This window comes from Spea bombifrons, chromosome 8 (assembly GCF_027358695.1).
Source record: "Spea bombifrons isolate aSpeBom1 chromosome 8, aSpeBom1.2.pri, whole genome shotgun sequence".
Taxonomy (NCBI): Eukaryota; Metazoa; Chordata; class Amphibia; order Anura; family Pelobatidae; genus Spea; species Spea bombifrons.
In genome coordinates, this window is record NC_071094.1 from 44,726,121 (window position 1) to 44,751,827 (window position 25,707).

General features: G+C 52.3%; 2 protein-coding genes and 1 long non-coding RNA gene across 3 annotated transcripts in view; 1 reads left to right on the forward strand and 2 right to left on the reverse strand.

The window, feature by feature from the left end:
- The window catches only part of LOC128503219 (uncharacterized), an 82,778-nt gene that overhangs the window by 4,374 nt on the left and 52,697 nt on the right, over window positions 1–25,707 (reverse strand). The gene's annotated exons all lie outside the window — the stretch shown is intronic.
- On the reverse strand, window positions 768–9,915 carry SAE1 (SUMO1 activating enzyme subunit 1). Its single transcript, XM_053473241.1, has 9 exons — window positions 9,774–9,915; window positions 9,023–9,134; window positions 7,040–7,213; window positions 5,821–5,963; window positions 5,446–5,545; window positions 3,035–3,140; window positions 2,097–2,241; window positions 1,656–1,725; window positions 768–1,344 (listed from the first exon to the last, which is right to left on the reverse strand). Exons 1-9 carry the CDS (start codon window positions 9,863–9,865, stop codon window positions 1,252–1,254), a joined length of 1,035 nt encoding a protein of 344 aa, XP_053329216.1. The 5' UTR covers window positions 9,866–9,915; the 3' UTR covers window positions 768–1,251.
- Window positions 12,441–25,068, forward strand: ZC3H4 (zinc finger CCCH-type containing 4). Its single transcript, XM_053473265.1, has 14 exons — window positions 12,441–12,769; window positions 17,757–17,967; window positions 18,486–18,596; window positions 18,684–18,912; window positions 19,068–19,219; window positions 19,375–19,468; window positions 19,910–20,025; window positions 20,141–20,242; window positions 20,334–20,445; window positions 20,716–20,825; window positions 21,367–22,295; window positions 22,394–22,641; window positions 22,818–23,060; window positions 23,333–25,068. The coding sequence occupies exons 1-14, from the start codon at window positions 12,672–12,674 to the stop codon at window positions 24,736–24,738; spliced, it is 4,161 nt and encodes a 1,386-aa protein (XP_053329240.1). The 5' UTR covers window positions 12,441–12,671; the 3' UTR covers window positions 24,739–25,068.

Below are 25,707 nucleotides of genomic sequence, written 5' to 3' on the forward strand. Positions count from 1 at the left end.
CTGAAAAGCTGCACTTTGAACAAAACTTTAAATATCATCAAACGAGAGCCCGTAGATCGCGGTGACGCCGGTACATCGCTGCCAGCGCCGGGGTTACCGCGGTGAGCGGTAATGCGAGACGACGTGAAAATTGCCAGGCGGGAGGCGGAATGTTCCCGCTGCCGACAGCACGCCTACGCCTCTCCGACTAAACGAGAGCCCGTCAGCACGAGCAGAATTAACCTGTCTGTCGAGAGAACAGCGAGTCATGTGATCGGTAAAAAAACACCCGCGGGAATCGTTAACCCCGCGCAGCCCGGGCAGGGACTGGGGCCGGACGTCCTGCAAAGAGTTAACCGAGCCGGAATGTCACCCAAGATCTTTAAGAAATGAATCAGGCGTCCTCTCCTCGATTCAATGACCGATTGTTCCCGGGGTATCCCACTTCTACCACCAAGGCGCTAAAGCAAAAGTACGAGTACAGAGGGGTTTCTAAGCCCCTCTGTTTATAATTTCAGCAGGGAATAAATACATAAAAGCCGGCAAAGCTGTGTTTTTGTATTTTATGCGGGAAGAATAAAAGTTTCCCGGAGGTTTATTGGCGGAACCTGCTGGAGAGATCGAGTAAAGTTTCATTTAAAGTGGAACAGCAGCTTTAATAGTTCGTGTCGATCCGGGGCCCGCCGCACTTTCATCTCCCGCTGTCCAGCGATGCCTCTGTGCGTCTGTCCGGTTACCCGATAAACGTAACAATAAACACCCCCCAAAACACACATTTCATACAACGGTTTGCAAAAGCATTTAAAATGCCGTATTTTATTGCAAAAACCCCCCAAAATACAAAAAAAAAATATCTGCCCGCAGCAAAACAAACCAAGTTTTTTTCTTTTTCTTTTCTTAGGACAATTAGATGAACGAAACAGGCTTGGAATTTAAAGGGACCGGATTACCTAAACGGCGCCTGCAAATTATGTTCTCTCTATGAAGTGGTTAATTTTGTACAAAAAAGTCACTGAAATTGCAGAAAACACACATTTCTCGTTGTTTGGTTCCAGTCCCGGGACATGCGCACGGTTTTTTGGTGCTTTACAGATAAATTGTTAATTGAAGTGTGGCTTCAGCCTGCGTCACCTCAGAGGGAACACCGAGAGAGGCTGCGGGGTCACACGGCTCCTGTTCTGTGGAGTAGGTGCAGTATGGCAACGGCCAATCAAATGCTTCCAATACCCCCGGACTGTGTGCGTTGTCACAGGAGTCCCCCCAGGGCTCGTCTCATTTGGCTCCGAGGCAGTCGACGATTCCGTTACTCCTAATCCCGTCAAAAAAGAAGAAATTGTTGTGCGGGGCGTCTCTCTGAGACAGAGCCTGCGGAGCGAAAGAGACATCGGAATAAAAAGAGCGAAAGAGACATCGCAAGCGGCAGACTGCGCCCGAGACGGGGGGGGTAGAGAGAGCCCAGCAGGGATAATCGCGCAGGCGTCAGGGCGGCGGGACAAATAACTGCATTTCCGGGAGACTCGGTACCTCGGAGGTAAGAAAGCAGCAGCCGCCATCCTGAGACCCCTGAAGATTTCAATCAGGGGGAGAAAAGCACATCCTAAACGGAGACGCTGCACTAACACGGTATTAATGCGACACCAGCGCCCCCTGCAGGTGAAACGCAGCGCAGGAATTACCTTCACGACCTCCTGGCCGAGGACCCCCCCGACGACCGCGCAGACGGGCGCCATCTCCGAGAAGCAGTAACTGCGAGGAAACAGCGGAGAGTTACCATCGATAGACAAACGGCCCCCCGCGAGGCTGCAGACAACGCTAACAAACCCGCCACACAAGCGAACCCATCAATCAAACCCCTAAAAACGCCCCTCCACAATGGACACGGCAGATTAATGCCCCCCCCCGCCCCTGCATGGAGGGTCTCGTTATGAGACATTTTTATTTTATTATTTTAGAATTAAGCGATTAATTCTGTGTAATATTTATAAGATGTCTTCTCGCCCTGGGAATATTTCAGAAAAAAACTCAGTCCTTCACCCTCCTGCGCCGGTTATTAAAGAATAACGAGGATCGTACAGAGGTAGACGTCACGCGAGGTGGGGGGGGGATCCGGGGGTTACCTGGCGAAGTCGTCGGCCAGCAGGTCCGGGCTGACACCGAGAGACTCCAGCAAGTCGTTGCGAATCTGGAGCAGCAACTCCGAGTCTTCCTGGTAGCTGCTGGGCAGCGGATCTCGTCCTTTATCAGTCCTGAACTTCATTATAACTACAGAAAAAAAAAACACACACACATGGGTCACTGCAAGGGGGGGGCAGACAGGAAGTGGTCCCCATTGGCCCGCAGAGCTTACGATCCACAGAAGCGCTTCCCCCCGGCGAGCGCCGACAGATGTCAGGATGGGAATAAGAACAAACAGAACCGCTCGGACACGGCGTGCATCGAGCGCTAAAGCCGTGAGCCGAATGCGAAGACGTCCCTCCGTGGGTGGTTTAGCGCTCGAGCGTCGGACAGGTCATTTGGGGACATCGCAATCCGCACCATGCAGCCGCAGCACCGAGTACACCTGTCTGAATGCATCACGCTATTGTACAGCGCTGCGCAGTCTGTTAGCGCTATACATAAAGCAGATACAGCGCTGGAGCGCGGCTCGCTGTGAAGCATCAGGGAATTACCCGGGCACTGGATCCATTAACAGAGTCCAGTGAGTTAGAGAGGGAGGTGGGAATACCCCGCATATAAAAGGCAACAATAATTACATTAATAGGACTGCTGAGATTTCCTCACTATGCGTTCTGAGCCCAATTACCCAAAATGCCGCAGTCTGACCTCCCTTTATGGCAGGGGCCGGCGGGGGCCACGAATCTGCAGCATCGCTTTACAGACACACTCTCCGACAAAGTGGAGAGAGAGCGTCAGACATAAACCATACATTACCCAGGGGCCCCGGGCTGGCCCACCCGCCTATCCGTTACCGCAGGGCCGGCCTCACCGTTTAGCGAGTAAACCCCTGCGATCACGCGACCCCCCCGGATCCGGCCCCGAGTTGCGGTGTTCTTACCGTGGAAGAGGAAGAAGTCGGCCGGCGTCCTCTTCAGGGCGGCCCTCGCCCGCTCGCCGCTCCACTCGATCTCCAGGGCGTCTCTCAGCTGGCAGAACTGCACCTTCTGACAAGGACAAAACGCGGAGACGAGCGATCAGCCTGCGCGCTGGGAATACGGCAGAGCGCTCCGCGGCCCCCCGGCCCCCTCCGGCGAGTGCAGCGCTGATTGGGGCCACAGCAATGTCACCGGCGGATAATGAGACGGCGCGTTCCGCCTGCTGAGGACACCGCGCTCCACTTTCCACAACCCGCCGCAAACATTCCCTCCAACACAACTTTATTTGACAGTTTTATAAAAGGACGGGGGGGGGAAGAGACGTCCTTTTAAGCCGGCAGAGTCTGAGCGCGTCGGGGGGGTCCAGACTGTGAGCGCGTCAGGGGGGGTACTCATCATATCGCTCAACTCACTTAACCCTTTCAGTGAAGAAGCAAAGATTTACAGATCCGAGCCTCGTCCAACTCCCATTAGACTGACACCTCCAGTGTTAAACGAACAGCGTTTACAGAATGCAAATGAGCTAGTACATAATTTGCATATGGGGCAGCCGTGACAACACAAACTTAAACCTGCCCCCACCCCCCATTTAGACATACACCAGGCTGTGGATGCCCCGGTCTTAACTATAATGTAACGTGAGGAAGTTTTACTTTACTGAGAGGGTAGTAGATAAGCGGAACAGCCTCCCGGCAGAGGGTAATACAGTGAGGGGATTAAACATGCAACTGACCAATGACTGATAAAGGTTTGAGCCGGAGGCCGGATGGGGCGGTTCTCCAGGGCAGAGATGCTAAGGGTGATGGGAGTTTTAGTTCAGGGGCTGGAAAGGCTACCTGCTGGTTACCCCCGTACCGCGGAGAAAGGCGGCAGATGTTTCTAGATATAGTTTGAAAAGCCTCCTCCGCTGAGCGGCAGAGGTAGATTGCGAGGCGGCTGCGCCATGTCCCGCGGGACGGTGCCGGGGACATGAGCCGCCGCCGAGCGACGGCGTTCCTGCGCGGCAGCACAATGCATTTCAATAGAGTCATTTGCATTAAAGAGGTGCCTCTGCCCTTAAAAAGAAAATTGCTTCTGTGAGCGTTTAAATACCCCGGTAACTGCCCCCTCGGGAGAAAAGAACAATAAACCCCCATAACAAATAAACCTCACCGCCGCTCCGCTTCAAACAGCCTTAATTGCACAAAATTGGTTTTTACATCAATATAAATGTCACATTTTTTTTTTTTTTTTTTTTAAATTGCAACTTTTGGATTTTTTTTCTTTATTAAAACTTTATGCGTCTTTAGATCCGAACGCTCGTCTCGCAGAGGAAAGAAAAAACCCACAGAAATCCTTAAGCGCCCCCAAAGCGTCCGTCCGGTCACCGGCTCGCTGACCTCCGTGAGGCGGGAGATAAACGCGGGAGAAGTACAATCATTTTAACAACAAAAAAAAATTGCAACTAATTAAGTCTGATTAAGAAAAATGAATTTTTGGATAAGGGAAAAATCTTGTTAAAAAGATTTAAAAGGGAGCTCGATCGAACAACTGATTAAGGTTTGAGTCTTTACAGCGGGGGAAACGGGCGACTAGATGGGGGCCGGACGGGGGCCGATCTGCCGGCAGGTTCTGACCACCAGCCATTCGGGCTCATCCTGCACCCGGTCCGGCGGTACGAGGCACTGTTTCTACATCGCTAGTATTTTGGTACACAGGGAGTTAAATGCCCCCCCGACATGAAGTTTAAATGCAGAATGTTCAGACAAGATTCCGCTCTCGTTAGGCTGCGCGTTCGCTCGCCGGGGAGGAATAAAACACGCGCCCCCCCCTCCCCCGAGTGCTTTCTCATTTACATATGTCACGGCGCGGAGTCTGTCAAAGAAAGGAGACAAAAAAAAACCCTCCGATCTGCGGCACCGAGAGCCGCGATGATGTCATAGAGGAATAAATTAACGCCAAGGGAGGGGCCGTCCGCACCGAAGCGCTTCATCCTATCACCCCCCGGCCTGTCCACACCGGGAGCGCCAGCCTCGCCGCGGGACCCCCCCGTGGGACCCCCCCGTGGTGTGTTTAAATGACCAGACGGCTGGTATCGTTAACCCTTGCACACCCGCACCCTATGTGTCCAGTTATTGGATGTGATGTGACACTCCTCCTCCCGCTACCGTTACCACCGCCGCTGCTACCGCCACTATTACTACTACCACCGATAATGCTACTGTATATTAATAATTATAATGCATTTTTAGGGGGGCACTTTTGTGGTCTGAGCTGGGAAGCCGAGCACCAACCCCCAAAACTCCCAAAACCATCTCAGCCCGTACACATCACCAGCGGGTCCGGCCATCCACTACCCATCCCCAACGCGTTTCACACGCCAGCCATCAGCTACCTTCTTAACCAGCGTGGTCTCTGTGGAATCCATCTTGGATTTCTTGGCTTCGGGGCCGTCCTCGGCCTCCGGACTCGCTTTGGCCACCTTGGTCTTCTCCCTGAGATAAAAACGAGCCATTAGTCCTGATCCTCACAGACCCCGCCGCGTCTGCTGGGAGACAGTTCCACATATCTACCACCCTCTGAGTGAAGTAGCACGCTCTGTATAGCGCCCCCAGGAACGAATACATTCGCTACAAACGTATATTACTTCCAGCCCGGTGTCTAAACGGGACGGCCAAGACCTCGGTTAAAGGGGTTCGAGATTCACAGACATGAAAAAGAGACCTCTGAGGTCTGTTGGCGGATGTAGATATTCTTTAAATATACTTACTCTACGAACTCGTGCTCCCCCAGGTCGGCGAACATGTAGCCGTGGTAACCGAAAACATCGCCGGCGAAGAACTTGATGCCGTGTTTGCGGCAGATCTGGTTCACTTTCACCAGGAGGTCCCGCGAGCAGCAGGTCAGACAAACCTAAGAGAGACCAAGGAGGCTTCCGTTAAACAGAACTCAGCGTGTCCAGCGGGACCGGCAGACACACCGGCCGCAGTACCAGCCGCCGGCGCCCTCGTCTGGTATACGGTCACTGTAGGAACGCGGACGTCACGGAAACCTCTCGTCAGTCCTGCCGGTTATTTTGACCCAGGAATCCGTGACACCCTTTCCGGGGCACTGGTGACATGTTGGGGCGTCCTGCGCCCACGCGTGTCGCGTTACCCGGCCAACGCATGCTTAAGGCTCTACATCATGTCAAGCAGACGATGTTTTGACGGCTCCGCGGAAAATCTTAACATCCGGAAGAAAGACGACCGGAACGTTTGGGTTAAAAACACAGAATTTCCCAGCCGATCGGCCCATTTTTCCTTAATCAGTCGTTGGTCTCGTCTTAGATTCAGGAGCCGTATGTCTATCCCATGCATGTTTAATCCCCTCACTGTATTACCCTCTACCACCTCTGCTGGGAGGCTGCTCCATAGATCTGTAGGGGGGTCTCTGACCTGCCCATGAGGGGCTTCTCCTCTATCGTCACTCAGAATGCAAGTCAGCGTCACACTAAATCCGCGGCGCGGTTTGTAGGAAGAAATATATATAAAATACACAATAATTCCTCCCCAGATCCGCTTCCTGTTATTACTCCACATTTCCTCCTAGACACAAACAGCTGGCAGGGAGAGGAGAGACGGCGGGGGCCGCGTGCAGCGGGGGGGCCGCCGTCAACCTGTTTAAAGCCCCTTCCCGCAAAGCTCTGTGAAGCGGCTTCCTCTGCCAGTAACGCCGTGCACATGCCGTGTTTACACGCTAGTGGCCCTCGATCGGGGGGGGGGTTCATACATTAAAGCCCGCCGTTTGAATACAGTAAGGGGGGTAACTGTGCAGAACGTGGCGGGGGCTAAACCTACCAGTGGGGGGGGGTGTAAGGGGGCACGCAAAAACACGCAATATGGCTGCCAGACCCAGGCTTCTACCCCCATGTTGAAAGGGGGGCCAAACGGCATCAACTCCTTTAGATCTGCCCCTCTGATGACACCCCCCCCCCCCGGGGTACTTACGGCATCGAACTGCGTGAAGAAATCTGCCGGCTTCTCCTCAATGTTCTCGGCGTCCACCTTCACGTCCACCATGGGGTTCAGGTTCTGCGCACGTTCCAGGGAGGCCTCGGCGCGGTTACGGCCGAGAGATCCGGACGGAATCAGGAACTGAGCCCGCGAGTCCTCCGGAGACACCTGAACGGGGGCAAAATCCCATTAATGACATCAGACAGGTTTATAGATTTAAACCCCCCTCCCCGCTGGGCGGCATCCCCTCGAGCATGCGCGGTACACTCAGCAGCACTGCCAGTTAATCGGTATTTTACCAACGTGATAGACGGGCAACAAGCTTAAAACCAGTTAGAAATGAAAGAGCACAAATCTCTGAAAAGAACAGAAAACGGGAAAAATGTAGAAACCGATCTATTTCTCTCCCAGGGTCGCTAGATGATAGATGATCGCCCTCTAGTGGGGAATCCATTTACTGCACTTAAGAGCCGAGTCGGCCACCTGTATAATGTATAGATAAATCAGTGACCGGCCCCTGTAAAATGTATAGATAAATCAGTGACCGGCCCCTGTAAAATGTATAGATAAATCAGTGACCGGCCCCCTGTATAATGTATAGATAAATCAGCGACCGGCCCCCTGTATAATGTATAGTGAAATCAGTGACCGGCCCCTGTATAATGTATAGATAAATCAGTGACCGGCCCCCTGTATAATGTATAGATAAATCAGTGACCGGCCCCCTGTATAATGTATAGATAAATCAGTGACCGGCCCCCTGTATAATGTATAGATAAATCAGTGACCGGCCCCCTGTATAATGCATAGATAAATCAGTGACCGGCCCCTGTATAATGTATAGATAAATCAGCGAGCCGGCCAACTGTATAATGTATAGATAAATCAGTGACCGGCCCCTGTATAATGTATAGATAAATCAGCGAGCCGGCCCCCTGTATAATGTATAGATAAATCAGTGACCAGCCCCCTGTATAATGTATAGATAAATCAGTGACCAGCCCCCTGTATAATGTATAGATAAATCAGTGACCGGCCCCTGTAAAATGTATAGATAAATCAGCGAGCCGGCCAACTGTATAATGTATAGATAAATCAGTGACGGGCCCCTGTATAATGTATAGATAAATCAGCGAGCCGGCCCCCTGTATAATGTATAGATAAATCAGTGACCGGCCCCCTGTATAATGTATAGATAAATCAGTGACCGGCCCCCTGTATAATGTATACAGAAATCAGCGAGCTGGCCCCCTGTATAATGTATAGATAAATCAGTGACCGGCCCCCTGTATAATGTATGGATAAATCAGTGACCGGCCTCCTGTATAATGTATGGATAAATCAGTGACCGGCCTCCTGTATAATGTATAGATAAAACAGTGACCCGGCCCCCTGTATAATGTATAGATAAATCAGTGACCGGCCCCTGTATAATGTATAGATAAAACAGTGACCCGGCCCCCTGTATAATGTATAGATAAATCAGTGACCGGCCCCTGTATAATGTATAGAGAAGTCAGCAAGCCAGCCCCCTGTATAATGTATAGATAAATCAGTGACCGCCCCCTGTATAATGTATAGATAAATCAGTGACCGGCCCCTGTATCGAGGGGTTTTTATGCATTAAAGGTGATGAAAAGCAGTCCCAATAACCCCCCTTTATCTGCAGAGCTGGAGCCGCCGTCGCTGTCAGTCATGTGATATTTTGGGTGACTTTCCCGGCTCAAACACCACACTGAGCTGATGCTTTATGGCGATGCTAATGAAGTCGTTCCTCCATAGATTTTCATTAGTCAGAGAGTCTGACTGAGTGATTGAGACTGAGACATTCTATTGTTTCCCACAGGCAGTATGACAAGGAGTCGGGGGTTTGTCTAGTATTAACAACATCAGTCATGTGACCCGACAGGAAGCATACTTCGGGGGGCCTCACTCTCGGTTTAGTAATTAGTGATAAAGTCTGTATTTAGAGCCCACCTGCTGATGGTCCAACACAGTCAGTCCTTTCACACCCGACAGGATGAGGTTTTTGGCCACTTCGGCCCCGAGGCCTCTCATCCCAACCAGAAGCACCCGAGACGTGCGGAGCCTGGAGAGAAACAAAACGAGCGTCAGCTTACAGCGCGGGGAGCGAGGGAGAGGCGCGCGGGGAGCGAGGGAGAGGCGCGCGGGGAGCGAGGGAGAGGCGCGCGGGGAGCGAGGGAGAGGCGCGCGGGGAGCGAGGGAGAGACGCGCGGGGAGCGAGGGAGAGACGCGCGGGGAGCGAGGGAGAGACGCGCGGGGAGCGAGGGAGAGACGCGCGGGGAGCGAGGGAGAGACCTAACCGGACACGGGGGGTCGAAAGAGACAGGCAGCCTGTGACAGCGCGCAGGCACAGAGACCGCGGGGCCCCGAGCACCGTCACCCAATCACAGCATCAGGGAGCAGTCCAGCATTTTATATCGTGGGCCGATTCAGAGGCACGGGGCAGGTAATGACACCGGTACACCTACCGGGCAACACAGGTGACACCGTATACCAGCCATCCTTCTATGAAACCATCCCTCCGACCTGTCCAGGGTGCCGGCCTCCACATAAACACACACTCAGCCCCCTCCCCCCTATTATTTTTTATATACATACTCAGCCCACCCCCTTTCATTTACACTCAGGTACCCGCATTACCCCTCCCCCACTTACCCCCTGTGCCAGCTTCCCCCATGCCAGGCAGCCTTCCCCGGGGTAATACCTTTTTTGCGCCTCCAGCCCCCACAGGCGGATCTGCCGGTCATACTGCGCCGCTTCCTCCTCGCTAATCACGGCCTCCTCTTTCTCCACCATGTTCCCGGTACCGGTCGCCTCACACACGGAATGAATGGAGGCCGAGAACGGGGCGGTGCCAAACAAACGCACGCCCCATCCGCTGCGTAACCTGACCCGCTAACTCCCGCCTTTTGCCTTGGACCGCCCACGTGATACAGACCACGTACTGTGATTGGATAGAGGCCATCGCCGTATAAGCCAGCGGCCTGTGCTAATGCGTTAAGCGGCGGCGGTTTGTTGTTGTGGTTGCTGTGAGGGTCGGAGCAGAGATAGGCCTCAGCGTGACTATGTATATAATATAACCCGTAATAAGTAACCGAATTACCGCGGGAGGCTGCGCAGTATGAGGCTCTGCCCCATTCATTTCCATGAAGTCATGTGCTTTGTGGTTTTTGAGGTTCTTAATGCCCTCTACGTAGCGCCGACGTGCTCCGCAGCGCTGTACAAAGAGTAATCAGGCCATAGCAGCAAGTGGTGCATAATGGAACAAAATCTAAAGATCTGGAGGGTCTTGCCCAAAGAGCTTGCAATTTATAAGTTATTGGCGAGCCATGAAATGTCACCGGCCTTCCTACCCATTGTACAGCGCTACCGAATTTAATGGCGTTATATAAAACAATAAATAATAATAAACTCATCTGTAAAACGTAACGCTCACTGCGGCGCATTCTGTATGAAGGGGAGATCTGTCTAACGGTCCTGCCTTCCGCCGCTGTCACATGTATATGTATATTAAGATATATATGTAGGGGGTAGAACCCATATCGGGGTTTGCCTCTGAGGCTCAGGGTCTTTTGCCCCAGTTGCGGGGTGAAGGGGCAGATCCTGGGGGTCACATGGTCTGGTGCTGGCTTCTTCCTGTATGTTGTGGTTGATCTCCCTGCTTGAATACAGGTGACTCCATTGTATTTTTAAAGAACGTTACAGTTTCCATGGTGACCGATATTGGAGCCATTTGGCTAAAATGTTGAGTCTGCATAGAATCTTCAGGATGGTCTATGAAAGGGTTAATAGAGTCTTCGGGCTGGTTCATTTAAGAAGCTCCTTTAAATATAGTTACACCTGCCCCCAGACGGGGGTATTTTGGGTCGATGAATTCACGATCTGTGGAAGAGCTTCCCAGCAGAGGTAAAAGGCTACCATGTTAGCCACGGAAATACAGTAACGGAAGTAGAGTCAAGGTGATGCCTTTTATTGAGTTAGAGTGTAAGCTCTCCAGACAAAAGGTATCTTTCAGTCCATTGCTATATTTGGCTTTATGCCTGAGCAATAGACCTAAGCTGTCTCGGGAGCTTGCACTCTAATTCTACTAAGAGAGTAAAGGGATAACCTTCGCAATTCTTGTACCCCGGGGGGGGGCTGTGAATGTGCAGACGTCGGCAGGCAGACATCAGATGCCGCTCGGCCCAGACAGCAAACTTTGCAAATATTTTTGTCGGGACACCTGCCAGGTGCCGCAGCGCAGGTTATCCGTGATGTCATCGCGTAAGATGCATGATGCAATAATTTCCACTAAACAGGCAACCAACGTGCCGTCTAACTGTACGTGAAACGGCATCGCTGCGCTTTATATGTTTTAATTACTTTCTTCCATTAAATAAAACATAAAGGAAGCCCCCTCCCCCGTCCATCGGCTTGTGTATGTATTAATGTGTAAGGTGTTGGGGTGGGTGTGTAAATGTCAGCATATGGTGTTGGGGGGGTGTATGTATGCATGTATGATGCATGTATGTGTAAGGTGTTAGCGTGAGCACATGTTCATGTATGGGTGAAGAGCTGCCCCTGACCATCATCATACTCTCCATATTAAAATGAATTCACAGCCCCAACCATCATTAGCCCCCAACCATCGGTGAAGGGCCCAATCCCATGTAGCGAGATGGGAAAGCCAAAGAGAGGACCCGTGACAGATCAGCCGGGGCCCCATATGTACTGGTTGTCAGCCCTGGTAATACATACACGTATATCTCCATATATTAAAATGTATAGGTTTTATTAAATACAGTACAGAGTACCATGATACACACACGTGACACATACACGAAATCTAATAACTGGAATATCAGACACGCATTGTCAGCATATCACATTGCCAACACATATTGATCACTTCATAGACTACAAGGTCCAGAATGCCTTGCATAACCCCGCCCCATCGTACTGTCTCCCCACCCACTCAGCCTCTCCCACACCTACTCCATAGCCTCGCCTTCTTTCAGTACCGTGACCGGCGCGCTGCCCAATCACAGCCCTCTACAACTGCCCGCCTTCTGTCTCCGGAAAGGGCCGAGAGCGCGCGTCACCATCGGAATGTAGGCGTGATTAAGCGCTTCGCCGGCTTTGTGACGTCACAGAGCGGTCGCACTCCTCCCAGGCCTGCGCGGCCGCCATCTTGAGTCTGTTTCCTCCCTGCGCCACGATACACGGAATCACCTTCTTCCCAGGGATTTGCGCCCCAAAGCCCCTTCTAGCGTCCCCGTGACCCCCAGCCCTTTATAACACCAACACTTCCGTGACCCCCTCCCACATATCACCACCCCCTCAGCTTCCTCTTTAATTTGACCGCAAAATCCCCCCCCACCCCCCAAAAAGGGGCTTTTTAGCCTCAAAAAAAGCTTCGCCTCACCCTTCTCTTCCCAGCCATGCCTGAGGTTTTACAGTGAAAACAAGTGGATTGGTAAAGGACTGCAACACAAAACATTGGGCCCCTGTGTCTGGTCTCCATGGGGTGGCAGATGGTGGCGGGGTCTCGGGTTTAAAGGGACCGCATAAACTCAGCACAAGTCACAGTTACCCCCCCACAACCCCCCAAAAAAGACAATTAATGGTTAATATGGCCGTGGAAGGCACCAGTGTCCATGAAACCTCCTCCCCAACATCAAACCATGAAAATGAACACAACCTCTTCCTCCCTGCAGACAGGTCGAGTACCCCAAGCCTTGGCTTCTCTGTCTCTGCTGTGATTTCATGTCCAGGAAATGTCCAAATATTAATCTTTTTTTTTATTCCTTTCTGTCCTGCAAACAGGTCTGGTGGGGGATGGGCTGTGGTGGTGTTTTTGGGGAGGGGGGGGACTTAGTTGGGGTTTTATTTGGGGGGGACAGAAACTCATGTGAATATTGTCATTTTATGTTCTGTTATCAGGATCATGACTTATTCTAGAGAATTTGGGCAAAAAAAAAAAGGATCACTTTATTTTTCTACTAAATATCATGGATTTCGGTTTAATTGAAAAAAAATAATAGCCCAAAGTGATCTCGGTTCTTGTTAATGTTTGAAGGATCTGGTGTTGGGGTAAAAATGTCCTTGGTGGGGGTGGAATGATAGATTAAGATCATATAAGGGGGAGGGGGTTTGTAAAAAGTGCCAAAAATGCATGCTTTCTGGGGTAAAATCGAATGTTTTATGCAAAAAAAAGCCCCAGTGGGGGTGAGAATATTGCTATGTTGTTTATGCTGATGTTGTTCTCATTGTGAATGCTGATTGTCTTTGTGCTGGGGTGATAACCGAAACTGTACTGGAACGTCATGAGTTAAATTTTTCCTCCCCAGCAATGTGACTCAGTGCCCCCCCCTCTTTCCAGTTCTGGCACTGCCACTCCAGTCACCCCCAGCCAGCTCAGGGGCAGCCAAGTTCATTAGGATATACAGAGTGCCTGCGTATTCATATTAATGACCTGTAAGGGTTAAGTGCTTGGATACATTGTTACTCGTAAAGTTAGTAAATACTCGGAATTGGGAGAATAATATATCAAGAGAAGAAACCACTTTCCTCATAGGGAGCCCTGCCATCAGATGATTGCCCTGCTTTGGCACAGGTGCCGCAGCCCTGTATGAGGAGCCAAATCCTTTTGGATTTACCCCAAAACCCGCAGAACAAATAACGCGAAACTCCCAGTTTTTGTCTTTCTGCCTCTGGGGGGAAAAGTCACTTTTAGCTCCTAATGACTCCTAAATGATCCAATCGTTTACTTTTTAATATTTACTTTTAGCAGCTAAAATGTTTATGAAATAAACAAACTTTTTATATATATTTTTTTTAATAAGTTTGGTAAATGAGGCAGGTGGTTTGGTGTAGAGCGTCCCGGCGGCTCCGTGTTCACACTTTTACACCAGAATTTTTCGTAATGAGGAGGAATAATAATAAATCCGGCCTACGCTGATAATATAATAAATATAATATATATAATAAGTATATTAATGAGGAATAATAATAAACCTGGCCCATGCTCATATAATATAATAAATATATATAATAAGTTTATTGATGGGGGGGCAATAAATCCAGCCTATGCTGATAATATAATAAATATATATAATACGTTTATTAATGGGGGGGTAATAAATCCGGCCTATGCTGATAATATAATATATATAATAAGTTTATTAATGGGGGGTAATAAATCCGGCCTACGCTGATAATATAATAAATATAATATATATAATAAGTATATTAATGAGGAATAATAATAAACCTGGCCCATGCTCATATAATATAATAAATATATATAAGTTTATTGATGGGGGGGGTAATAAATCCAGCCTATGCTGATAATATAATAAATAAAATATATAATATATATAATACGTTTATAAATGGGGGGGTAATAAATCCGACCTATGCTGATAATATAATATATATAATAAGTTTATTAATGGGGGTAATAAATCCGGCCTACGCTGATAATATAATAAATATAATATATATAATAAGTATATTAATGAGGAATAATAATAAACCTGGCCCATGCTCATATAATATAATAAATATATATAATAAGTTTATTGATGGGGGGGCAATAAATCCGGCCTATGCTGATAATATAATAAATAAAATATATAATATATATAATAAGTTTATAAATGAGGAATAATAGTAAATCCCGGCCCATGCGCATATAATATAATAAATATATATAATATATTGAGAAGGATTAATGATAAATCCGGCCCATGCCGCGCATGCTGATAATTTATAATAATATTTGTATTAATATATATTTGCGACTCCTTGACAGGCTTTAAGAGTAAAGGTTTTTGGTATAAAAGTGTTTTTTTGTTAGTATGTTTTTTTGGTACTCCCAGGCTGTGATGTGTTGTAGTTTTGTTACTTTGTGTCTCGGTTGTCGGCTAGAGGCCTACGCACTAGAGAGTTGTGCCGTGTTGGGGCGATCGGTTGCCACCTGTTTGCCAGGCTGTTCCTCTCGGTGTAAGCGGAATCGGCTCCTGGGGCCCCGGCAGCTCGAAGCCTCGGTTACAGAGGCCGGGATCGCGTTACAGACGCCAGGGGCTCCTCGTCCCACGAGAGCGGCTCGCGGGGAGGCGGAATGGCTGGGGGTTTGCGGCTCTTGTTGTCTCCGGGCCCCGCGGAGCCCGACGTTCGCTGCTCTCTTCCCGGCGGTGACTTCGCTCATTTATCAGCTCTTAATGATTTTATGTAAAAAACCAAACCTGTACGTTTTACACCTCATGTCGCGTTACACGGCCCCCATCCGGCCCCCGTCTAGTCGCCTTTAATCAAACCTTAATCAGTCATTGGTCTCGTCTTAGATTCAGGAGCCGGATGTCTATCCCATGCATGTTTAATCCCCTCACTGTATTACCCTCTACCACCTCTGCTGGGCGGCTGCTCCAATTATCTACCACCCTCTCAGTAAAGTAAAACTCCCTTCCATTCCACCTGAGCCTCTAGTGTTGGATTCGGGTCTCTTGTTGTGTAACATCCACCCCCCCCCCGGCGCTGAGACCCCCGCAGTCTCTTCTGTTTATCACGTGAATGTATTTAGTGTTTGGGCGCAGAACCGCTCGATGGTTGTAAAGCTGAACGGTTGGTCGTGTTGTCACGGCGACCCCTTGTGTGTTTTTTTGTTGTTGTTGCCCCAGCATAGGAGCCGCGCTTGCTCCTCGTGCTGCGTCCCGAGTGTGAGTGTGAGCAGCGAGCGTCGGACGCCAACTTTTAACCCCATAATCCCTAATTTGTGTGTTACTGGCCCCCAAGGGGTTAAATCCGGCATCCCCTGACTGGTTTCTGTAAAATGGCCGGTTGGGCGGGGCCTCCCTTTTAACCCCGTCTTGGCTGCAGCGACCGAGCGGCTCCGGCAGAATGTATTTAAAACCCCATTTTCTCGCTTCCTGTGGAATTCTTATTTTTATTTTTATTAACTATTTCCAGCCCGCACGGCAGGCGACCTCCGTTTTAGGCCCCTCGCCTCTCTCTGGTGACCTCTGACCTCCGGTATTGCTTCAGTTTTTTCCTCCTCCCTCGCATTTAAAGCTGCGTCTTTATTTTTTCCTGCATCGTCGGGGAAAAAAATCTGCTGTTTACGCCCAAACAGGACACAAAAATCCCATCTTGGAAACCAGCTTTTCCCCCCCTTTTTTGACCGTTTTCTCGCTGGTCGTATTAACCCTTCCCTTTTTATAGAGGCTCTCCGAGCCGGGAAAACGCAGGGACTTTAAAACACAAAAATAAGCAAACACGTAGCTATTACTGTGAATGTGAGTATTCGCTGCGGCGCAACCCAAAGGGTTAATACTGATGTGCCATGTAACAGGGGTAGCGTGTCGTGTGTTTCCTGCCCCCCCACCCCGTCCGTGAAGCTGCAGCCGGCCGGACCCAACGGGCCGGATCCACCAGAACCTGAATAATGAATAATCGTTCCGTTAACGCTTTACACACCCAGAGCCGTAACGAGTAAAGGACCCCCCCCTTCCTTACATTCTATTGACATTTACATATCTGTCACTTTACTGAGAGGGTGGTAGATAAGGGGAACAGCCTCCCAGCAGAGGTGGTAGAGGGTAATACAGTGAGGGGATTAAACATGCATGGGATAGACATCCGGCTCCTGAATCTAAGACGAGACCAACGACTGATTAAGGTTTGAGTCGTTACAGCAGGAGAAACGGGCGACTAGACGGGGGCCGGATGGGGCCGATCTGCCGGCAGATTCCGGGTTCCTAGTCCGGGGGGGGGGGGTGTTTGTGTTGTTGTTTGGGGGGGGGGGTTGTTTGCGTCTCGCGTGGCGGGGGGTTTATGTCTCTTGTGTTTGTGATGCGGTTCTGACGCATTTCACATTAACTTCGTTTTCATGGATTATAAAAGAACGGAGACAGCAAGGGGCCGGCTCACTGATTTATACATTATACAGGGCCGGCTCGCTGCTTTATACATTATACGGGGCCGCCTCGCTGATTTATACATTATACAGGGCCGGCTCGCTGATTTATACATTATACGGGGCCGGCTCGCCGATTTATTCATTATACGGGGCCGGCTCGCTGATCTATACATTATACGGGGCCGCCTCGCTGATTTATACATTATACAGGGCCGGCTCGCTGATTTATACATTATACGGGGCCGGCTCGCTGCTTTATACATTATACGGGGCCGGCTCGCTGCTTTATACATTATACGGGGCCGGCTCGCCGATTTATACATTATACGGGGCCGGCTCCCGCTTTATACATTATACGGGGCCGGCTCGCCGATTTATACATTATACGGGGCCGGCTCGCTGCTTTATACATTATACGGGGCCGGCTCGCTGCTTTATACATTATACGGGGCCGGCTCGCCGATTTATACATTATACGGGGCCGGCTCGCCGATTTATACATTATACGGGGCCGGCTCGCTGATTTATACATTATACCGGGCCGTTTTATTTTAGCTGCTGAAGATATTTTTACTGATGGGGTAGATGAGTGGCCCAGCCTCCCAGCAGAGGTGGTAGAGGCAAATACAGCGGGGGGATTTAAACATGCATGGGATAGGCTCGGCACGTGAGCTGACGATCCTACGGTTTCTCTTAGACCGGGGCCTTTCCCTGGTTAGCCCGGTTGGGTCTGGCGAGGCCCGGATGCCTCCGCTTTGCCTGACTTTCCTCGTCTTTGTCTCTGAGCAGGGAGGACGGCGAGCTGGAAGAGGGGGAGCTCGAGGATGACGGGGGAGAGGACGCCGGCCGCGACGGCTCGGAGTCCCAGGGACCCAAAGAAAAGGGGGAGAAGCATCACAGCGGCTCGGACGACGAGAAGGCGCACCGCAGGATGAAGAGAAAGCGAAGAAAGGAGAAGGAGAAAAGACGAGCCAAGAAGAAAAGGAAGTCCAAGCACAAGGTACGGGACGGACCCCGAAACGGGGCGATCGGCGTTTACCCCTCTTCACCGAGGTAAAGTCGCCCCGCTAGTGCGGTGGGAGACGCCCGTCTCGCTCCTGCTGTCTCTTTCCTCCGCGTCTCACTCGTGCTGTCTCTTTCCTCGGCGTCTCTCGTCTCCCTCGTGCTGTCTTTCCTCGGCGTCTCTTGCCTCGCTCCTGCTCTCTCTTTCCTTGGCGTCTCGCATCTCACTCGTGCTCTCTCTTTCCTCGGCGTCTCGCGTCTCACTCGTGCTGTCTCTTTCCTCAGCGCCACGCGTCTCACTCGTGCTGTCTCTTTCCTCTGCGTCTCGCGTCTCACTCTTGCTGTCTCTTTCCTCGGCGTCTCACTCGTGCTGTCTCTTTCCTCGGCGTCTCTCGTCTCCCTCATGCTGTCTCTTTCCTCGGCGTCTCTTGCCTCGCTCCTGCTGTCTCTTTCCTCGGCGTCTCACTCGTGCTGTCTCTTTCCTCCGCGTCTGACTCGTGCTGTCTCTTTCCTCAGCGCCACGCGTCTTCCAGCGAGGATTTCTCGGACTACAGCGATGAGTCGGACTTCAGCCCCAGCGAGAAGCCGCATCGGAAGTACCGCGAGTACAGTCCCAACTACCCTCCAGTGAGTGGCGCCGGGTGTTACCGGGGGGTATCCGGGGGGGGGGGACGACAATTCTTATTATTTTATCTTTTTTCATTATTATTTTAGGGTCACCCGCCGTACCCGCCCCCTCCCCCTCCGCACGGCGCCCCGCTCCCCAAGAAGGGTTACCCCAAGATGGAGAGCAAGCCTTACGGGATGTACGACGAGTACGAGAACGAGCAGTACGGGGAGTACGAGGGCGACGAGGGCGAGGACATGGGCAAGGAGGACTACGACGACTTCGCCATGGAGCTCAACCAGTACCGGAGGGCCAAGGAGGGCACCCGGGGCAGAGGTGAGGTACCGCTTCATCCGCGACTCCCTCCCGGGTATCTACTACACAACGAGACCGCCGCATCTCTCTGAGCACTTAGTAAACGCGCCCCTGCGGGTGAATTTTGGGGCTGTCGTAGTGGAGGTTTTTACGCTAATCGCGTTTTTTCACCCCAGGTATGCGTGGCCGGGGGAGAGGCATGAGAATCCGGGGGGGCCGGGGCATGATGCGAGGAAGAGGAGGTTACCGAGGAAGAGGAGGCCGAGGGCGAGGATTCCCCGGCGAGGAGCATCAGGACGAGGAGGAGATGTACGACGACGAGATGGAGGTAACGGGGGAAACGCACAAAATCACTGTTATTAATCATCGTATTCCCGGTTTCCATAGCGATAACCCGGGCCCGGAGACGATGTTTGGAGGGGTAAATATGTTGTTATGGGGTAATGGTACGCTGCGTTCTGATTGGCCTGTGTGCTCTTCCAGTATTGCGAAGAAGAACCAATGGGAGAAGAGGAGTACGACGAGTACTCCAAGGAGCTCAACCAGTATCGCAAATCTAAAGAGGGCCGGGGCCGAGGTGAGTGCAAGGGGGGGCCTGCGGGCGGAGGGCCGTGGTGAGTGCGGTGCGGAGGGCCGGGGTGAGTGCGCTGCGGAGGGCCGGGGTGAGTGCGCTGCGGAGGGCCGGGGTGAGTGCGCTGCGGAGGGCCGGGGTGAGTGCGCTGCGGAGTGCCGGGGTGAGTGCAGGGGCGTCTGGAGGGCTGGGATTAGTGTGGTGCTGAGGGCCGGGGTGAGTTCGGTGCCGAGGGCCGGGGTGAGTGCGGTGCCGAGGGCCGGGGTGAGTGCGGTGCCGAGGGCCGGGGTGAGTGCAGGGGGGTTTGGGGTGAGCGCGGAGGGCCGGGGTGAGTGCGGTGCTGAGGGCTGGGGTGAGTGCAGGGGGGTTTGGGGTGAGTGCGGTGCGGAGGGCCGGGGTGAGTGCGGGCGGTTTGCAGAGGGTAACGATTGTGCGTCTCCACCGCAGGTTTTCACCGGGGCCGAGGCAGGGGCCCCCGAGGAAGAGGCTACAAGGGCATGGGGAGAGGGCGAGGAAGAGGCCGGGGCAAAGGCGACGAGGAGGATTACTACGACGAGGAAGGGGTGAGTTTTGGCCCATTTTTATTATTATTATATGAATATTATTGTGAGCTCGCTCCGGGGAGCGCTCGTGGGTTCGGTCCGCTAAGCGGCGCTCGCCTGTCTCTTGGTTTTGCAGGACGGGGGGATGTACTGGAACGATTACGAGAAGCCCCACCATCGCGCTGACAAGAAGGGCAAAGTGATCTGCAAGTACTTCGTGGAGGGGCGCTGCACCTGGGTGAGCCGTCGCCCCGCGTTCCGCTTAATACCCCGCGCGGGGGTCGCTGGGGGTTTATGGGGTATTAACCGTCGCCTCTCTTTCTCCCCAGGGCGAGCACTGCAACTTCAGCCACGACGTGGACGTCCCGCGGCGCCGCGGTCTCTGCAAATTCTACGTCACCGGCTACTGCGCCCGCGCCGACAACTGCCCGTACATGCACAATATCCTTCCACGGTTACAATGTGTCTGAAAAGCGCTCATAACGCAAGCCCGCCCCCTCGTGCCATCGTCCAATCAGTGAGATCATTGATTGGGATATTAAGGCCCCCCCCATCGAGTAGTTTTGTCTACAGTCCGTGTGCCCCCCCTGCCTCTTAATTATTGGGAAAAGCCTTAAAATAATCCCCCCCCCATACCCCGCGCATGGTAAGTAAGTATGTGTCTGACGTGTCGACCCCCCCTTCCCGTGTCTTCTCCTTAACTCCGCTCACGTGAATTCCCGTGTAAGCTCTACCACACCACGGGCAACTGCATCAACGGCGACGACTGCATGTTCTCCCACGAGTCCCTGACCGACGAAACACAGGAGCTCCTCGATAAGGTACCGAGTATATGATCAGCGACGAGACTCGCGTAGGAAAGAAGAGCAGATTTTTTAAGGAAAATAAAGGAAAATTTCTAAAGGAAATAAATCATTTTACTTTACTGAGAGGGTGGTAGATAAGTGGAACAGCCTCCCAGCAGAGGTGGTAGAGGGTAATACAGTGAGGGTATTAAACATGCATGGGATAGACATACGGCTCCTGAATCTAAGATGAGACCAACGACTGATTAAGGTTTGAGAAATGGGAGACTAGACGGGGGCCGAATGGGGCCGATCTGCCAGGGGGTTCTATTATTGGGGGCTGATATAGACACAGAGTTGGTCGGCGAGGTAGACGGCTGCGGTGGGTTTTGTTTAGGTATCTCTTTTATGTAAACGAGCCACTCATCGAAAGGTTCATTTGCATATCGGGCGGCGCAGTGACACGAAGCGTGGAACGTTACACGGAATAACGTCTTGTCAGGTGTCCTTGTGTAAAGTCTGGTCATGTGACTCGGTTTTAATGGCCGCCTGACCCCCCTGTGTCCTCTCCGCGCAGATCCTGGCCGAGGACGCAGAAGCCGGTGCAGAAGATGAGAAGGACGTGGAGGAGTTAAAAAAGCAGGGCATCAATCCTTTACCGAAGCCGCCGCCGGGAGTCGGCCTGCTGCCCACCCCGTCCCTTCCCTCGGGGTCTTCTGCGGGACCGGCCGCCCCGTTATCTCCCACCGAGTCCATTCCCCCCTTCGCTGGGGACGGCGGCCCTCCTCCTGTGGCCCCTGTAACCGGGGCCGCTCCTGTGCCCATGACCCCTGCACCCGGAGGGCCGGTACCTGGAGGGCCCGCCTCGCCGGACGAGCCTGATGACTTACTGACTGCGGATTCTATGTCATCGGGGCTTGGCGGACCTCCTATGGGGAGTAACGTACCTTGTGGTCCTATGCCTGGTGGACACATGGCTGGTGGCCCTGGTGGACCCATGCCTCCTGGTCCAGTGCCACCGGGTGGACCCATGCCTGGTGGTCCAGTCCAAGGAGGTCCCATGCCTTGCGGGCCCATGCCCGGTGGTCCCATGCCTTGCGGACCCATGCCCGGTGGTCCCATGCCTTGCGGACCCATGCCCGGTGGTCCCATGCCTTGCGGGCCCATGCCAGGTGGCCCTATGCCTGGTGGTCCCATGATTGGCGGCCCTATGCCTGGAGGGCCTATTCCACCGGGACCGATGCCCCCTATGCAAGGAGGTCCTTGTGAACAGATGCCAGCAGGTGGTCCAATGCATCCCTGCCCTGGTGGTCCCATGCCACCAATGCCAGTCGGACCTGGAGGCCACATGCCGGGAAGCCCAGGAGGTGGAGGTCCTGGAATAGGAGACCAAATGCCCGGGAGCCCGCTGTCCATGGACGCACAGATGTGTCAGAGGAAAATACCCTCGCTGTTTGAGATTGTTGTTCGTCCCACTGCCCACCTGGCACATAAATTGGGTGTGAGGTGAGCTGCGCATGCGCGCCCGGTGTGAGTTTTATACGGGTTTCTCCCCTTTTAATAGGTTGGGTTACGCATTTGACTAAATCTTGCTTCTCTTACAGCAGGCCTCCGGGACCCCCTGGCGGCCCCCCAGGACCCCCGCCGGCCAGGTTCCCTGGACCCATGGGGCCACAAGGCCCAATGCATCACGACATTGAGATGGGCATGGAAGACGGACCCCCCATGATGCCGTACGGCCCAGGAGATGGCTCCGAAATGATGGCGGACGGCCCCCCGGGCCAGGGCTTCTACAACGAGTACTACCAGGACCCCAGCATGGAAATCGGCCAGGAAATGATGGGAGACGGAGGTGCGTGAGGTCGCCTCGCCAAAAATGACATCATATTATTTATATAGCGCCGTCATAGTCTGTAGCGCTGTACCATATAGCTTAAATATCTTTGTGGTCTGTAATCGTCTTTTTTTATATATATTTGTGTATATTTATGTATATATTTGTATATAATATATTTTTATTAATAACAGGTGGTTACAATGAATACGGTGGGATGCAGGAAGACCCCGAAGCCGGCAGGTACCCGGAGCACCCCCCCGAGCAAGGTCCGGAGGCAGCGGAGGCGACATCAAACTTCAACAAGGGAAACATCCCGGACTTTCTGCCCTCGGCGCAGAGGGCTTTGTACATGCGCATCCAGCAGAAGCAGCAGGAGGAAGAGGAGCGGGCACGCAGGCTCGGGGGGAACCAGCCCGAGCGAGATAACGAAGAAGGTAACTGCCGCGGACTATGAACCGGTCATGAGAGAGCGGCTGCTATTGGCCCCCATATGTGTTTATATAATGACATCATATCATTAATTTCCTTTCCCCAAATGCGTAACTTTGCATTTATCAGCGTTAAAGCTCGCCCCCCGCTTGCTCGCCCTGCGCTCTCATTTGAGCAGATCTTATGACCTCGTTTTGTGGCTTCCTGCAGGATTATTAATAGGCGTTATTCATCATGGAGTTTCATGTTTTAATGTCATTAACCGTTTGATTCCCAGGTGACACGGTGAACTGGTACTCCAGCGACGAGGAGGAGGGCGGCAGCAGCGTGACGTCCATACTGAAAACCTTACGCCAGCAGTCATCCAGCCGCCCCGCCGCGCAGGCGCCCGCCAAGGACGGGTCCGCCGGCGCTCAGACCGACCCGCGCTTGCAGAAGCCTCCAACCGCTGCAGCTTCCCGCCCGTCGGACCCCCGCCTGTCCCGCGATCCACGTCTGTCTCGAAACACAGAACCTAACCCACCCGAGGTTAGTCCCGGCGCCTCCCGGGCGGCTCGTCCCGTAACTCAACCCAAGCAGGACTCGCCGGTGAGCAAACCCTCCCCCGAGGAGGAGGAGAGCGAGCGGGCGCTTAGGGAAAAGCCGGTGAATATCCCATTGGACGCGGCGCCGGGGCAGGCGCTGAGGGACCCGCGATCCCAGCTGCAGCAGTTCAGCCACATCAAGAAGGACGTTAGTTTGAGCAAACCGAGCTTCGCCAAGTCTGTCCTGTGGAGCCCTGAGGACCTCATCCCGCTTCCCGTGCCCAAGCAGGACTTCCCGGTGCCTGCGCCGCTGCAGGCCCTGCCGCTGGACCCGCGTCTCAACCGCCCCGCCGGCTCAGCGCCACATGACCCCCGGCAGCGAGGGGCCGGGACCGAGACACCGGCAGCGAACACCAGCTTGCCCGACTTCGAACTGCTCTCCAGGATCTTGAAGACCGTAAACGCTGCCGCGGTCCCCACCCCGACCCCCCCGACGCCCGTCGAGAAGCCGAGCGACCCGCGGACGCGCAAGACCCCCACGGACCCGCGTCTGCAGAAGCCGGCGGAACCCCCGGCGGCAGCAAAAGTCGCGGAGCCCACCCAAGCCCACGCGACTCCGCCCCCACCGCCGGCAGCAGAGAGCGCCCAAACCATCGCGCCCTATGACCCCCGTCTGCTGACGGGGGGAGGTCTGAGCAAGACCGCCGGCCAGAGCAATGTGCTGAGCAGCATCAGCTTATACGACCCCCGCACGGGGAATAAGACTTCAGCCGAGACCCCCTCTAGTGAGACGGCGTCCAAACCAGCGGACGGCAAACCCGCCGCCAAGTCAAAGGAGCCGCTCTTTGTGCGGAAATCGGCCCTCGATCAACCAGAACCCGAAAAACCGACCTCCGAGGCCACCACGGACAGATACAACAGCTACAACCGGCCTCGCGCCAAAGCCCCGGCCGCCTCCACGGCCGCCGAGAGCAGCCAGCCGGCCGTCCACAACCTCCCCGTCCCGTCCGTGTACGGCCTGGTGAAGCCGGCCGCCAAACCGGGGAGCAGCAGCCCGTTCTCAGGGAACAGCCCGACGCGCGAGAGCGAGCAGGACGCCGGCTCCCTAAAAGACGTTTTTAAAGGGTTCGACCCGACGGCGTCCCCGTTCTGCCAGTAGCCGCCGGCCGCAAAGACACATGGCGTATACAGTGTTGGGGGCGGGGGGGGCTGATGCATACGTGTGATTTATTATTATTATTATTTTTTTCTTTTTTATACTCGTCACCGTGGTCGCGTCAACCTTTTGTACTAAAAAAAAGTCCACTTTTTGCCACGTGAGATGTGAAGCCTCAAAGATCTGTTTTTAACAATTAATCGGTGTCTGGTGTAGTGACTGACTCTTTGCTTTTTGTATATTATTTTAAAGCCCCGCTGATAAGCGTGTGTGCGTGCGGCTGACACGGCCCCCCGTACCCGCACACGCTTACGTGTATACATATGTGTGTGACGTGTGCGTGTGTATATATCATATAGAAGTATATAATGTATACATATGTGTATATAAATATATATAGAAATAGAACTTTTCCCAAATGGCTTTCCATCAGCGCAAGAGCATTTTATATAAGGGTCCGGCGCTCGGACGTCCGAGGCAGACCCCCGTAACCTTGTCTGAAGAGGCAGCTAATACATAATTTATTGCACAGAACAGTTTTCCTCCCCACGCTTCACATTCTACAATTTAAACCCCCTCCCGCCCATCTCTCCGGTTTAATCGCACATGGGGACTGAACCCTTAAAGAATAAAATGATCTCATCGACCACTACGCTGTTTGATTTCAAACCAGGACTTTTGAATCTGTACATATATAATTATTTTTTATTATATATCTATATATACATATATTCTTTTTTTTTTTTACTGCAATTTTCTGTATGTGATGTAAGAACAAAAAGTATTTGAAAATAATTGCAAAAAAAAAATTATAATCTTCATCCCAAAAAAAAAACGTAAAAAAAAAAAACACCATTTAAGTATTTGTAAAACTTTATGGGAAATTCTTTTTTTTTTTTTTTGTTTTTTTTTATATATATTTTTTAGTATTTTTTTTAATTTTATTTTTTTTTATGGTTTTTTATTTTTTTT